We start from the raw sequence: 16,226 nt of genomic DNA, 5'->3' as shown, positions 1-16,226 counted from the left end.
AAATGCTTTGTGCCATCAGGGGGCTGCCAGTCCAAGGGCAGTCGCTGTATCTGAGAGATGACCTTGCTCCCTTGTCCCCAGCATCAGGCCATCTGACATGTGGTAGAGTCCCAGCTAATGTTTGCTAACTGTAACTGAACAGCATGCCTGATGTATGTGGTCTTTGCAAGCCATGGTCCTAGGTCCTGAGGCAGAGAGAGATGCTATGCCTTGTCCCAGTAAAAGCCCTGATTCCATTTGTAAAAGCTCTCCTTAGAGGCCATCAGCAAGGCCAGATGATGGTTAGTTAGGAAGTTACTTCAGAAGCAGGTCAGAGCCAGAGTACACTCTCCTCTAGCAAAGTAGACTTACAGTGGCACAGAAAACCGTGAAAAGGAGTGTGCAGAACAGCCTGTCCATATGGCACATACAACAGTTGGTAAAATGTCAGTCGAGCCAACAAGATGTAAAACTTCTAAGAAGACGAAACCCCGTCCATGTTGGTTAAGAGAGGAGAAAAAGATGTGCTATGAGTGGGGAAAAGATGCCCTGAGTGTGCACCCAACACCTGCACATAGGAAGCTCAGGGAGGAGACATGGGCACCGCTCCTATAATGGCAAGATGCTAGTTCAGTGGTTCTCAACCTTCCTAAGGCTGCGGACCCTTTAATACAGTTCCTCGTGTTGTGGTGACCCCAACCATAAAATTATTTTTGCTGCTACTTCCTAACTATAATTTTGCAGCTGTTATAAGTCATAATGTAAATATCAGCTATGCAGAATGTCTGATATGTGACCACCCCCAAACAGGGTCATGACCCTGGTGGAGAGCCACGTCTCTAGTTCCCTCATCACAAGGAGCTGAATTATCCAGGTAAAATTGATATGGATAAACCTGAGAGGCATGCATAGAGCATCCCACCTGTTGCTCTGTGTGGAAGCCTAGTGGCCACAGCAATGGACACCAAAGGTGCGTGTGCCCCTGACATGGCAGTGCAGTAAGAGGACATTTCCTCCAGAGTTTTTACACAACAAAACTGTGGACCAGAAAGTAGCTGGGGAAGGGATATGTGGCCACCCCACAGCATCGTGCATTCTATGAATAATGACCTCTCACCTACCGCAGGGGGATTACTCAGAGCCTGTGGGTGGGAGAGGCGGGAGACAGAGAGAAATGCATTAAATGACTTCTTAACCCGTTTATACGTGCAATAATATACAAGCGTATGTGCTTTGTAGGTGAGCATACAGATGTATCCAAAACGCATCACCTATACAGCCCATGTTAGTCTATGGGATGCGATCACAAAGCATTCACATGTGATTACATACGTACATGCCTACTAATGTTCCTAAGAGTTCATGCTTTCAGCACCGTAAGGAAGCATGGACAAATCCAATGTGTCAGATGTGAGGGCTGGAGCTCAGAGAGCAGGAGCAGGCGCTGGCCCTGCCTGGAAAGGAACTCTTGCAGGTGACCACATGAAGGCAGGAGAGAGGAGCCTTGGGGCACAGTTCAGAGGCAGAGAAGAGGATGGAAAGCCAAGGTGGGTGGCCACCTGGCACGGTCCAGGCAGTCCTAGGTGGAGGCTGGACCCCTGGATGATTTTCTTCCCAGCCACAGGCTGGAGTCCTACTCCATTTTCTTTGGTTCCATTTATAGCTGAAACAAAAACGGAAGGTTGACTGTCAGGGACCAGGTCTGCTAACGAGTATATCCTTTGAAAGAGTGGGTGATGGCACAGCCTAGCACTCACTGGAACTTGAGTTACATTTGAACAGGTCCATTTTCTCTGCAAGCCTACAAGTCTACTTTTCTCCCCAATTTTATCTGGGTACTCTAGCTTTTGCCTTGGAAGGGACCTACAGAAGGGGGGGGGAGGTTCCTCTGAGAAGCAGATGGAGCTCCCCTGTACTCCATGTCACCTGCTCTGTCCACACTGTGGCAATATAGAAATGAATTCTAAATAGCAGATCCACGAGTTGTGGCTTTCTTTGGGATATTTGTTCTGGTCAGCAGCCTGTGGTTGGGTGTTTTGTTTTGCCCAGTTTTTGCTTTTGTCTATTTTGACTTCAAATTTTATTTTGCTGAGACTTAATTTATACCGTTACTTGGACAGCTCAATCTGTGTTCCCAACTGTGTCCGGTACTGTTACATAAATGTTGGAAAAACCTGTAAGAACTCTTGCCGAGGCAGGAAAAGCACAAGACCCACCATGAAAGTAAATTGCCACACTTGGGGGCAATTTTCTATTTACTTATTTAACATCTTACGGATGACCATGGTTCCAAAAGATGTTATTAATTGCAAGCTAGTGTTCTTTACCTTAAGACTATTCTGAGGAAGGGCACAGTAGACTCACTTTGCAGCTGGGCAAGTTGGGGTTCTCAGGGTAGGATGGGCACTCAGCCCAGAGCAGAAGGAAGGAGCATGGCAGACTTTGCTTTTGACTGCAACATCCTGTCTCTATGGGAAACACAGAGTCAGACCCAGTGACCTGGAGCAGGGTGTCTGCCTCCCTCCCTGTGTTCTGTTGTCTACATGGAGGGCACAACTGCAATAGCAACCTCAAGGCATGGACAACTCTCCAGGAAATGGATAGGCTAAGACTCCGAAGAAGAGATGGTCACAGTCCACATATCTGGTGTGCTTTGTCGAGAATGGTTTGTCCATGTCAGGAACTATAAATCAAGAGTAAGCATGTTCAAGTTAATGGAAAGATGACAAAAGATATTTTATGTGTAACTCATTTATATTTGTAACTCCATATGAGTTAGGCCAGAGGGCTCCTCTAAGTGATGCCCAGACCCATCAGCCACCAGCGAAATGCACGTTACATTAACAGTGAAGGTCTAGTCCACATTGGTTTCAACAACTCAAGTGTAAAGTTTAAAAGATGACACAAAACATCATCAAGATGATGTAGTCACCCTTGCACTTCCATGGCTGGTAGGAATTCCATGTATTAGAGCCATCGCTGTAAAACCATTGAGTTTCCTAGATTATATAATCTGAGAACACTTGCACCCAGATTCCCCAAGAGAAACAAAGGATGTGGTCAGCACAGAGACTTTCCCAGGATGCCCAGCAGCATAAACAGAGCTCTGAACAAACTCACGCTGAGTCAGGTGGCTTTTGATGGAGGTGCTAAGGAAACAGCTTTTCCCACAGAGGGGCTTGAACTACATATTTACTTGTAAGCATTATCTCTACTCGTTCCTCACACAGAACATAAAGATTCCTGGAGCGGATCATTGATGTGAAGCTACATTACAAACAAAAGTCAAACAAGCGAACAAATAAACAAACAAAAAAACAGAGCTTCAAAGGGGTCTTAGCAGTGGACAAGGTTTCAGGATGGAAAACCAGCAACAGTGTTGGCTATCACACTCTAATAACGCCTGGAAGCACACACGCTTGTTTGTCTCTAGAAGGCATCCTGTGCTCGCTCGAGCCATTCTGTAATGAGCCTCGGCTGAGATTGGTAGTAAACCAGCTCCAACCTAGCATATCCAGGAGCAGACAGTCACAGGTAGCCAATCTCGTTCAGATGAGCGTGCCCATTGGAAAGCAGGCAAGTCCTCAAACTTCTCCTGCTTTCTGACCGTGACAGAGCATCCAAACTGGAAAGCTCTGGAATGTGGGCATCTTCCCGCTAGGCAGGCTTATTCTTCTTCCTCATTCTACTCTTGAGGGGAGGGGCTCATTGACTCTTCTTAAAGCTGATCACTGTCGAGGTACTTAAGGCATTTTGTTCAGCACCTTATGGCAGTGCTGTAGTCCCCTGGAGTTTCATAGTTGGGCTATTCATAATTTGAAACCCTACATATGATTCACTTCTGCACCTCTTAATCTTTATGTCTTCTATATCATTTCATATGATTACTCAATACTTTACATTTGTTATTTTTAATTTATAAGCATTAAAATTTTGTATTGTACTTTATCTTAAAAATCCAATACTGAATTATAAAATAGCATAAAAACAGACAAAATATCTTGATAGAATAATACACAGACTGTAGAGATAGGCTGTGTATACAGGGACTCTTGGTTTATGGCAGGTGATACTGTACAACACTGGGAAATATATTTAAAATAGTCATTGGGGAATGTTCTGGAAAAATCCAGTTTTAGTGTGTGAGAACTGGCTGCAGATGGCCAGGAGTCTGAAGAAAAGTTGGCTGAACTGGGACAGTACTGGGTAGCGGGGTTGCTCTTGGGAGCAAAACACATGGATGCCTTTGGTTTGGACAAGAAGAGGGCTCCCAGAATGGTTGGGACAAAAGTGACTTAACCCAGGATGACAAATTCCTCACACTAGGCTCATGTACACCAGGCTCATGGTTTTATCTGATTCTACTGCATGGGAATGCAACAGTCATAGTTCAGGATGACTGACTCCTTACAAATAAACAAAGACAAGAAACAACCCATAGAACCAATGCTAAGCGTTTAGATACCTAAATGAAAGAATAAGCGAAACGCAATAACAGCAACAACAACAGAAACAAACAAACAAACAAACAACAACAACAACAAAACCCCATAAAGCATACAAAAAGTATTCCTTGAGATCTAGCGGAGACAAATACTCTTTCAAGATACCAGAATTCAGTACTCATGGAGGAAAGACTAAACTGTGTTTAAGACATTATATTGACTCAGAAAAAAAAAAAAAACCAACCCAACCCTACCCAAACCAAACAAACTTGTATCAATATGAAAGCTGCAAAGTGGGAGAAAAGTTTGCAAGTTCTATAACCAATAAAGGGCTTATCTCCCAGAATGTAGAGTTTTGACAATAAAGATGAAATAGAAACAATACAGTAGGAAAATGGACATAACATGTATATGTCCCCCAAATACCCAAATAGCTAAATATGTAGAAGGCTGGTTAAACGCATTGACTGTGGGAGAAAGGACCGTTCACACGCCCACTATGCAGTGGAGTGGATGAAGCTTAAAGAGCAGACAAGACTGTGCTTGTTACAATGTTGCACAACACAAAACTATTCACTGGACAAAACAGCCCCCCACCCCAAATCCCTAAAAACCAAAACCAAAGCAACAATATTTCACGTCTTAGAAAAGCTGTTTATAATGGTTCAAAGACAATCAATTCCGGATAAGAAGTTCCTTCAGGGATCTGCTTCATTTGCAAGAAGACAGAAAGATGTGGAGAGAAACAGAATCCGGGTCCTAGTGAGATGGCAGACTGTGAGTTGCTACTGCGTGACCCAGTGAAGGAGGAGGGTCAGGATGAGGGGAAATGCACTGAATTCCAAGAAGAGATAATAGAGCAGGGTTGAAAACACAAAAGGAGCGAGGAGCCAGCCCAACAGTGCAGAGAAATAAGGCGGATGGACACAGAGAAGAAAGCCAAGCAGAAGGGAGTTCAGCCTCGAGGCTCCGTGGTGGGGTGAGGGGAAGCAGTGGCCCCGGTGAAGAGGCTGGCACTCCTACCCAGGTGACAGGCCCAGAGCTCCCACAACCCTAGAATCTAGTGATGTGTTTGGCTGAGACTGTGGGTTCTTTGGTGGGGTGGGTCAGTGGTGAAAAGGAGTCTCCCTAGCTGGGGACTGAGGCTGGATGCCATTCTAGTGAAAGTTCTCATCCTGTAGCAGGGAGGGTTCAGGCTCTCTAACTTGTAACTGCCCCTGTTCTGAGACCCCGGGGCAGCTCAGTTTTAAACAATAGTTTCTCAGAACACATGGGTGATACATTGTAGCTTGACTTTTGCTGATTTATGGGTTCTTCTTTTTTCTTTTCTTTTTTTCGGAGCTGGGGACCAAACCCAGGGCCTTGTGCTTGCTAGGCAAGCCCTCTACCACTGAGCTAAATCCCCAACCCCAGGTTCTTCTTTTTCTCACCCTTTATACCCTAGTTTACCCCTACATCACTAGATATGAGAGAAAGAGAGAGTGGGGGAGAGAGAGGGAGAGATTCTTGAATCTAATATATTTCTTCTTGTTTCTTCTTTGAGCATGACTAACGACAACCACACACACACACACGCACACACGCACACACGCACGCACGCACGCACGCACGCACGCACGCACACACACACACACACACTAGGGCCTATCAAGGTCCTAGTATTTATATACCCTCTGAAAAGTTCTCAGAATTCCAAATGTCTCATAATTGCAGAAACCGTTTGCAGCCGGCAAAAATCACACCTCTTCTAGAGAGTGAGGCAGATCACAGCCGGCTGCTGGGAAGCGGCCCCATATCTCCACACCTGGGATTAGCACAAAAACATATTCTTACAGTATTTATGCGTCTTTTAAAGAAACCAAATTCTAGAATTCTCACTCTAACACCTCAAGCCCCAACCTAAAGCATTCGCTTCCCTAGAGAGTTCAAAATGGGAGAAGCTGCTTGCCCATAGACTGTAAACGCAAGTGTGGCTAACAGAGGCCCCTGACCATGAAGAAGAGAATCCACTGACGTGAAGACTGCTCTGAAAGACGTTGATCTAATAGAGACTCAGCACCAGCATACGTCACAGGGAAGACCAGCATCCCGTCACCTGTGTATACCTGACATTACCCAGGTTTAGGGGTACAAGAAAAAGCCACCCCACTCTATGTTTTCATTTGTCCCCAATTCTCTCTCTCTTCTTGTCATGATACTTCAGTAGCACCTTTACTTTATCATGTTTCTGAAGAAAAAAGACTTTATTCTGCTTTATTTGTGTAACTTTTATGTTTCCCACCCTTGGGGCATCTTTTGTCCCTTATTTTCTTTTATTGTCCTCGAGTTTCCATCTTTTTTCTTGCTACTCCACTTTGAAAAGTATTTTGACTTTACCTTACTTTCAAAAAGAAAGGAAGGAAGGAGGGAAGGAAGGGAGGCAGGGAGGGAGGAAAAGGTTTTATGTGTTAGTCATGATGCCCGAATGTGTAATTTCATTATTTAGGAGCCCAAGGCAGGAGGATTGCTGTGAATTCAAGACTAGCCTGTGATACATAGTGAGAGTGCCCTTAAAAAACAAACAAACAAATGAAACACTTAAAAATGAAATCTTCTATGTTTTTATTTTTAATTCTCTTGTTTTGGTTATGAATTGTCTCATGATTGGGGATTTTTTATGATGTTAGAATTTTTCAAACCTCAGGTCATTTCTCTCCTCTTCTACTCACTCCTCTCTGCTCTTCCTTTGTCTTTAGCCATCTATTTCCCTGCCTCCCTTCATCTCATCCATGTACCCTCTCCACGGTGCCTTCCCAGTGCACCCGTTACTCTTTCACTTCCTATTTTATAGCAAACTGGTGCCATGCCAGGAAGCTTCCATTAGTTTTATGTGTAATTATCTTGTGGTTTGATGTTGCTGCCAGATTGGTTTTATGTGTAATTCTATGGTTTGATTTTGCTGCCACAGCAGTTTGCAATCTGAGCGGTATGGGGATTTGATTCCTCAAGAGTAGGAAGTTCCTGAGATGGCCAAGGACTGTAAGAGGAATTATCAAAACCAACTAACATCCAGATTGTAACATACAAACACACGAAGCTGGAAAAATGCATGACAGCACATCTTCTTCAAGAGATCATAACTTAAAAAAAAATGAAACTCTGCCTTAGTTTCTGTTCTGTTGCTGTGAAGAGACACCATGACCACGGCAACTCTTACGAAAGAAAGCACCTAAATGGAGGTTTGTTTACAGTTACAGAGGCATAGTCCATTATCATCATGGTGGGGAGCATGGAGGTATGCAGCCAGGTTTGGTGCTAGAGAGGTTTGGCTGAGAGCTACATCTGGAGAGAGAGAGAGAGAGAGAGAGAGAGAGAGAGAGAGAGAGAGAGAGAGAGAGAGAGAGAGAGAGAGAGAGAGAAACAGAGACAGAACCTAGTATGGGCCTTTGAAACCTCAAAGCCCACCCCCAGTGACTCACTTCCTTCCACAAGGCCACACCTCCTAATCCTTCTAAACCTGGTGACTAATATATGAGCCTATGGGGGCCATTCTTACTCAAACCACCACAAAGACCAAATGAAGATCTGAGAAGTTTCCTAGGAAAAAAATGATCTGTGACTTGAAAGAGGATACAGACAATCAGTAAGGATATCAACATGGGACCAGGAGAGAAGCCCCAAAACAATAGAGGAGAAAAATCAACAAAATGTATGAGAAATCTCCACAGGAGACTTGAAGTTGGGGTGGGGCGAGAAAACACAGATAGAAGCACTGCAAATGGAAAAGTCAGTGAGTCAAATAAAAAGTGCAGTGGAAACCAGCCACCACTAATAGACTGGACCAAGCTGGAGAAAGTATCAGGATGAGGAACGAGAGGAAGAAGTAACAAAGAAAACAAGGAGAGTGACCACAGTGTTGGGAGAGGCTGAGATAAAACTAAGGGCGTAGAGAATCAAGCCAATTAAAATGATAGTAACAGAACAAAAACAAAAAACAAAAATTCAAATCTTGAGAAAGAATTTGGAAAGAACCACAAGAGGCATTTGTTTCTTTAAAAGTATAAAGTCCTTGTATATTAGTTTTGTTTAATAATATTTTAAATTTATTTATTGAGAATTTCATAGTGTATATAGTATATATATAGTGTATATAGTATATCTTGATCACTCTTCCCCTCTCTAACTTGTCTTGGGACCACCTAACACATCTCTCTCTCCCAACTTTACCCACATCCATATGAACAGCATTGATTTTAGTCAGTGGACTAAAAATTGTTAAGGTCTAGGTAACTGTTGCCTGTTTAGGTGGCCATTTTGTGCTGTTACTAAGGTTATAAGGAGACTTTCTTATGTGCAACTTTCTCATGCTCATGTTAATTGCACATTCTGTTAAGTTCTGTTATTTGGTGTTCTTGGAACCCGGTCAGAATAGAAGCCAGAATAGAATAGAACCTGCTTTGAATAGTTAGCCACAGTAAACTTGGACCCAAACCAACCACCCAGCAGCACTTCCTGCACCTGGATATGAGCTGTTATGGTTTTTGCTTTTAGCAGCTGCTCCTGGGATGGACCCCAACATAAGAGATACATATGTACCAATATAAGAAGCCATTTTAAGTAGGGTTTAAATAAAGTTTAAGTTCCTAAGACCTCCCAGGGAATTGACATTCCTACTTGACAGAAATAGACAGGCACATTCTATTTGGCAAGTTAAGACGTGAATGTTAGGCAAGGCAAGTCCTCCACCACAGTCGAATACCTCAACCAATGAGAACAGGATACTTGGACAACAAAAACATGTTTCTAAGGAAATCCCCTATCTCTAAATCCTGATTGGTTGAATTACTTGGTACAGATGTTTGTGGATTTCAGGCATAAAAGCTCTGTAGGATTCTGGCCGGGCATCATGGTTCAGCTCCCAAGTCTGTACTATGTCCCTGACTGCTCATGCTTGCGGTGTGCATTCAATAAACCAGCCCTGTTGGACTGAGATCAGTGTCTGAGTGGTTTGTGCAGTGATTCCCAGACACCAACAAAAATAAATACACGTAAGAGATATTTAGAACCCCAAATAGACACGACTAGAGTAATATCTCTCCATGGAATATTATATAGTCAAAATGTCAAAAATATTTTTAAAAACCTAGAAACTGAAATGGAGAAATAGCAACTTATGTATAAAGGCGAGCACATCAATATAGCATCAGATCTCCCATTAGCAACTTGAAAAAACCCCAGGAAAATGTAGAATGATATATTTAACCCCTGAAAGTAAAAATTGTCAACCAAGGGCTGGAGAGATGGCTTAGTGGTTTTAGAGTTGTTCTTCCAGAGGTCCTGAGTTCAATTCCCAGCAACTACATGGTGGCTCACAACCATCTGTAATGGGATCTGACACCCTCTTCTGTGTGTCTGAAGACAGCAACAGTGCACTCATAAACATGAAATAAATAAATCTTAAAACCAACAACAACAACAACAAAAAAACCAAAAAGAAAAATTGTCAACCAAGATTATAATACCCAGCAAAACTATTTTAAACTTGAGTTGCATGAGAGGGATAGACAAAGAAGAGCTAGGGAGGAATCCATCATGTCCAATAAAGTAAACCAACAATTCTCCCAAAATACCAATTCAACTGTCCAGCCACATGGAGAACAACCAACAAAGGCGCAGGGATTAGCAACTCCCTCTGAGGAACAGCCTTCCATTTAAATGACTCAGACTCACCAGAAAGAAAATGCAAATGAATGAAAACAAACCAACCTCCAACTAACTACAGTCTTCGAGAAACACCTCACAGGGAAAGGTGCCCACAGCCTGGAAGTCAATTTCTCTAGCAGAGAGGAGCCATAGACAAGCTGGCATGGGCTTTCGATCCAGAGATGAAGATGAAAAGCATCACACATTAACAAAGGGGAGAGTTCATCAAGAGATATGATGGTTGTAAATATAGACCGATACACTTCATAAGGAAACACTAAAGAGTGTAGGAGGTCAGGCAGGTCCTGCTATAATAATAGTAGGTGAGGAGCAGTACCCTTGGCATCTTTAGATAGGAGACTTAAACACAGCATCAACAAAGAAACCACAGAATTAGACGACACTGTAAATCAAATTAACTTTCCAGATCACTGCAGAATAATCCATTCAACAAATATGGAATGCGCATTCTTCTTGGTAACCCAGATTACATGCTAGGCCACAAACATAAAATAATTAAATAAATAATTAATGTTCTAACAAACATATAATAATTAAAATAATTTGATCATAGTAGGATCAAGCTAGATATTAGTAGCAAGAGAATTCGTAGAAGTATACAAGTACTTGGAGACCGAATAACACACTGTGGAATGAACAGTGTGCTTTATACGGAACTGAGGAAATACTAAAGCTTCTATAATGAAATGAAAATGGAAGCATAGCTTTCTAGAAACTTTAGGGTACAGAATGGGCAGCAACAAGAGGAAAGTTTACAGCTGAGTGTTTACATGAAAAGAAGTCAGGGAGATCTCAAATAATTAACATACTAACAAGCCAAACAATAAAGCAGTACATGGTAAACAATAATGACCAAGGAAGAATAGAGGCCTAGGGGGGATCAAGGAATAGAATAAGTTCTAGCACCAGAAAGGTTCCCTACAACAAGGCTATAGCCAACATGTTACTAAATGGAGAAAACCCAAAATCCATTCTCTCTCCTTTAATTTAGCACCGCTGAAGTCTTAGCTGGAGCAATGACACAAGAGAAAGGAAGACACAAAGGAGGTACAAATAAGAAAAGAAGTCAATTACTCCTATTTGCATACGTTATGTTCCTATACATAAAAGACTTTAGAGGGTCCAGAAGAAAATTCTTAAAACTTTCATCAAAATAGTGAGTATGAAGTCAACATTAGAAAAATCAGTAGCTTTTCTACATATCAGTAACAAACTTACTTAAAAAAAAATCAAGAAAAATCCTAACCATGGCAGCTTTAAAAATGCCTAAGAGTAACCAAAACAGTAAAAACATCTACAATGAAAATTTTAAGACACCAATGAAGAAATTTGAGGAAGACACTGAGAGCTGAAAAGACCTCCCTTGCCCATACCTTGCCTCAGAATTAATCATATGCAATGGCTGTGTTGATCAAAGCATTACACATGTATACAATCCCCACCAAATTCCAATGTGTCCTTCTCAGAACTAGAAAATGGATCCTCAAGTTTGCATGGAAGTAGAAGAGACCTTGAAGAGTCAACACTACTCTACACACAGAACAATGTTGGACCCACCACAGTTTCTAACATCAAAGTATATAATAAGCCACAGGGGGGAAAAAACCCAGCGTGGTGCTGGTACAGAAGCAGACAGATTAAAAACCGATGGAATAGGATACAGGGCACAGAAACGAACCCAGTCAACTACACCCACATACTCTCTGACAAAGATGTCTGCATATATGTTTGTCAAAGGACAGCCTCATCGTCAAATGATAACAGGAAAATTGGACGCCCACATGTAGAAGGACAAAAATCATGAATATGTCTCATACTGTAACCAAATCAAGTAAAAATGAATTAAAGACATTAATGTAAGAGACTTCAAAACCACTAAAGAAATGGCTGGGGAGATGTTTCAAGATGCAGGCATAGATAGGTAAGGTTTTGTTTTGTTTGTTTTTAAAGAACTTCAACAACACAGGAAACAACCTCAATAATTGACAAGTGGGATGGGATGAAATAAAAAAGCCTCCACACAGTAAGCAATCAGCCGAGTGAAGAGATGGGAGAGAATGGGAGAGAATCCCGTGTCCACTGCACATCCTACAGGGGATTCATATCTAAAGTCTATAAAAACTCTAAAAACCCATCTATGCTATAAACACACAAATAAAGGTGGCAGACCATTCTCAAAGAAGACTAAACTGGCCAATGAATATTGGGGAAAGTGTTCAACACTTTTAACCAGGAGGAAACAGAAATTAGAACTGCTTAGAGATTTCCAAGTGGCTGTAATCAGGAAAATGAAATCTGGGAGGATGGAGGGAGAGGGAACCCCTTATCCACTGCTGGAGGCACATAAATGTGTACAGCCATTGTAGGAACCAGCATGGGGCTTCCTGAAAAACCAAACAGAAACATCATATGACCAGGTCTATCATTCTTGGGTAAATAATCGACAGGCTCTAGGTCAGTGTACCAGTGAAGCGCTTGGACATCCATGTTTACTCTGAACTATTCACAATGACCAAGGTATGGAGCCAGCCTGATGTCCATTAACAGACAGGGAGTGAAGAAAATTACATAATGGAATGCACAATGGGATTCTATTCAGCTGTCAAGGAGAAACGAAGTGATGACCTTCGTATAGAACATCATGGAACTAGAGACCATTACATTAATAGGTAATGACTCAGAAATGACTATGATAATCTCTTTCTTATGGGGAATATACATGTGTGTGTGTATGTATGTGTATGCATAAATATAATATATGCCCCTTTTACTTTCATACACATTATATATAAAATATATAAGCATATGTGTGTATAAATAAGAAAATGTCACAATGAAACAAACCTGTTCCCTTGTATGCCAATCAAAATTCAAAAGACACACAGCTAAACAAAAATTATCTTCAAAACTGAGAAGTGGAAGTAAACTAAGTGTTTGTGTCAGCAGGATGAATGAATAAAGCTATGATGCTAATTGATACCAGATGGGCTCCAGAACTTACGAAGGTTCAACTCTACAGCCATGTAAAGGCTCAGGGCTCCAACTGTTACCCTCGCCTTACTTAGTCCGGTACTGAATCCCAGGAGACCTCGGCATTCTATTGCCAAGGAGGCTTTGCGGTAGTTAGGCAGTTTTGCTCAACCGCAACCTTACAAGGTAGATATTGATGGTAGGATCTTTGCCAAGTACAAGTATTACTGCAGTTTCAAAGTACAGCATTTAAAACGTGATGGTTTGATCGCGATGCAAATTTTTGTTAAACAGGGGAGCATTTGTGATGGAGTCGATGTAGTCAAATAATCTTGTATGGAAAGATTAAAATCCAGTCTTGTGACTGACCCTAGAAGGGCATCATTGAGCAACAGAAGCTAGCTGCAGAGGAGGAAGATCTGTGTACTTCTGTTCACAGCTAGCTGCATGGCATGAAAGTGTGTAAAACGAGCCTGTGCTAGATTCAGGATGAGAGTTAGCCTTGCAGAGCAATGTCAGGAAGGCTCTGTGAGATCTAACCAAATGCTTTCTCTTGACCTGACTGTATTTACCTTGTTGAGTTACAGATACGGTACAAATGTGTTATCATATACGGCCAAGTCTATATTTATTTATATCTGTATACCTCACTATGCACGCATACTGTGGACAAATGCATTTACACATGAAAGCAAGGGCTACACTTCCTCACACAACACTTTAAGAAGCTGGGTCCTCTGAATTCATCTCTGAGAGCTGTGGTGGAGCAGGAGCCTGGTCAAGGTTTTAGCATGAGTGGAGCTACCCAACCACCTACTGATGTCTAACGAGGATCCTTCTCTTTTATATTTATTTTTATTGCTTTTGATTAGGTGTACATATGTGTGTCTACAGGTGGTCCAGGAGCCCAAGGAGGCCAGAAGTCAGACATCCTGGAGTTAGAGTTTCAGAGTCAACACCCGTGGAGCGACTCAGTTGTGAGCTGACTGACCTGGGTGCTGAGAACCAAACTCAGGTCCTCTGGAAGAGCAGCAAGCACTCTTCGCCACTGAGCCATCTCTCCAGACCCAGCTACGGGGGGTGGGTTCCCTAAAAGATGTATCACTTGTTAGTTATACGTCTGCCCTACCCAATCTACTCCTCAGCAGCAGCTTCACTCCCCCAGAATGTGTTGGTCATTGACTTAAACTATTGGCAGAGGTGTCTAAGATGGCTGAAAAGTGGCAGAGGAGTGGCAGAGGCAGTTTGAGTTTCCTGTCATAAATGGCCACCAGAGCAGACATAATATTGGGGATTAGAAATAAGCATTTTGTTTATTGACAAACTTGGTCAAGACACAACAATGCCTGGCTTTTCTTCTAGGGACGAAGCTCAGCTCATGGACAGAGAAGCAGATGGCTGTAAGAGCCATGGCTTTGAAACAGTTCACGTTCTCAGTTGGTCTTTGTGCCATGGGAGCCCTCACTCCTGTCAGTCTTTAGGGTTCTGCGCACAGAGTAAACTTTGCTAATTCTTAGAGCTCACACTAGGTCCATGTTGTGTCGGCGAAATAGCTTAAAAGAAGACTATCAGTAGGCAAACAAACGCCTCACCTTTATTTCCGTTTTGAAGACAGAAAAGGCTGGTTCCCACTGCTCAGTCATCTACACAGAAGCATTCCCTCTGACCTCAGGGCAGCCTCTCACTGCCCTCACAAGGTTGTGTCTCTGCCTTAACCTCCACAGGGCGTCCTTCACGTCCTTGTTCCTCAGACTATAGATGAGGGGGTTGAGCATGGGAATGACCAGGGTGTAGAAGATGGAAACCACTTTGCCCTGCTCCATGGATGTCAAGGCTCCTGGCTGAGCATACATGACAAAAAGAGTCCCATAAAACAAAGACACAGCTGTCAGGTGAGAGCCACAGGTAGAGAAGACCTTGTGCCTCCCAGATCCCGAGTGCATCCTGAGGATGGTCACGGTGATGTAGCCATAGGAAACCAGGACAGCTAAGGTGGTGCTTACGATGATGAACCCACAGAGGCCGAAGAGAAAGAGCTCATTGAGAGCTGTGCTGGCACAGGCCAGCTGGAGCAGTGGGGGCACGTCACAGTAGAAGTGGTCAATAAGGTTGGAGCTGCAGAAGGGCAGCTGGAACGTGAGGCTGGTCTGCACAATGGAGTTCAGGCAGCCCACACAGAAGGTACCCAGGACCAGACGGGCACAGGTCATAGGGCACATGGTTACAGGGTACCTCAGGGGACTGCAGATAGCCATGAAACGGTCATAGGCCATCACAGCTAAGAGGAAAGTCTCAGTGGTAGCCAACAAGGAGAAAAAAAAGAACTGAGTGGCACATCCTGCAAAGCTGATGACTTTGGAGGCAGAGAGGAAGTTGGCCAGGGCATTAGGGGCAATGACGGAAGAGTAGCAGAGGTCAACGAAGGACAGGTTCTTGAGGAAGAAGTACATGGGGGAGTGCAGACGGGCATCCAGGGTGATGACCATGATCATGGTGAGGTTGCCCAGGACTGTGACCACATACAGAACCAGGAAGACAGTGAAGAGCAGGGCCTGGATTTCTGAGCCTCCCCCAAATCCCACCAGCACAAACACCTGCAGGGACACCGCTGAAAGGTTTCCATTTCTGTGGACTGCTGTGGCCATGAGTGGGGACCATGCAGAGAGGAAGGTGGAGGCAGAGAAGGGGAGCAGATCTCACTGGTGCAGTCAGGTCTTCCACAGACTGCAGGAAACTTTTGGAGACATGCTATCCGCCGTGCAGAAGTTCGCTAGCTGCTCTGATCTCCTGCCAGACAGGCTGGTGTGGCCTGAAAGAGTGACAGACGTTTTCCTCTAGTTTACTTAGTTCGTGGCAACTTCTCTTTGTGAATGGGACTGAGCTGTGCTCTTAAGGATTTAAAGAGGCACCTAGATTCCAGGGCCCTCCAGGTTGTAGAAGTCTTAGCATTGCTGTGTGACACCTGAGTTGCTTGCCCTCTACTCTGAGGACTTTTGTACACTTGGCTTCCAAGACCCACCCCACGTCTCCCAAGTGTCATGCTACTGATCAAAGAAGGTTTGTGAGGGTCTCCTGCCCATCAAACCTCGTGCTGGTTGACCCTTCCATCTGTGGGCTGAACCCAGAGCA

General features: G+C 43.4%; 1 protein-coding gene across 1 annotated transcript; it reads right to left on the bottom strand.

The window, feature by feature from the left end:
• Nucleotides 1-1,571: 1,571 nt before the first annotated feature.
• On the bottom strand, nt 1,572-15,758 carry LOC116898280 (olfactory receptor 12). The gene is made up of 2 exons (XM_032899631.1): nt 14,690-15,758; nt 1,572-1,642 (listed from the first exon to the last, which is right to left on the bottom strand). The coding sequence occupies exon 1, from the start codon at nt 15,740-15,742 to the stop codon at nt 14,741-14,743; it is 1,002 nt and encodes a 333-aa protein (XP_032755522.1). The 5' UTR covers nt 15,743-15,758; the 3' UTR covers nt 1,572-1,642; nt 14,690-14,740.
• Nucleotides 15,759-16,226: the final 468 nt, after the last annotated feature.

Source organism: Rattus rattus, chromosome 4 (genome assembly GCF_011064425.1).
Source record: "Rattus rattus isolate New Zealand chromosome 4, Rrattus_CSIRO_v1, whole genome shotgun sequence".
NCBI classification, from domain to species: Eukaryota; Metazoa; Chordata; class Mammalia; order Rodentia; family Muridae; genus Rattus; species Rattus rattus.
The sequence above is the reverse complement of the archived record's forward strand: the minus strand, read 5'-3'. Positions and strand labels throughout refer to the sequence as shown.

Coding starts and splice junctions, on each gene's coding strand:
- LOC116898280 (XM_032899631.1), bottom strand. CDS start 15,742: ATGGCCACAGCAGTCCACAGAAATGGAAACCTTTCAGCGGTGTCCCTG.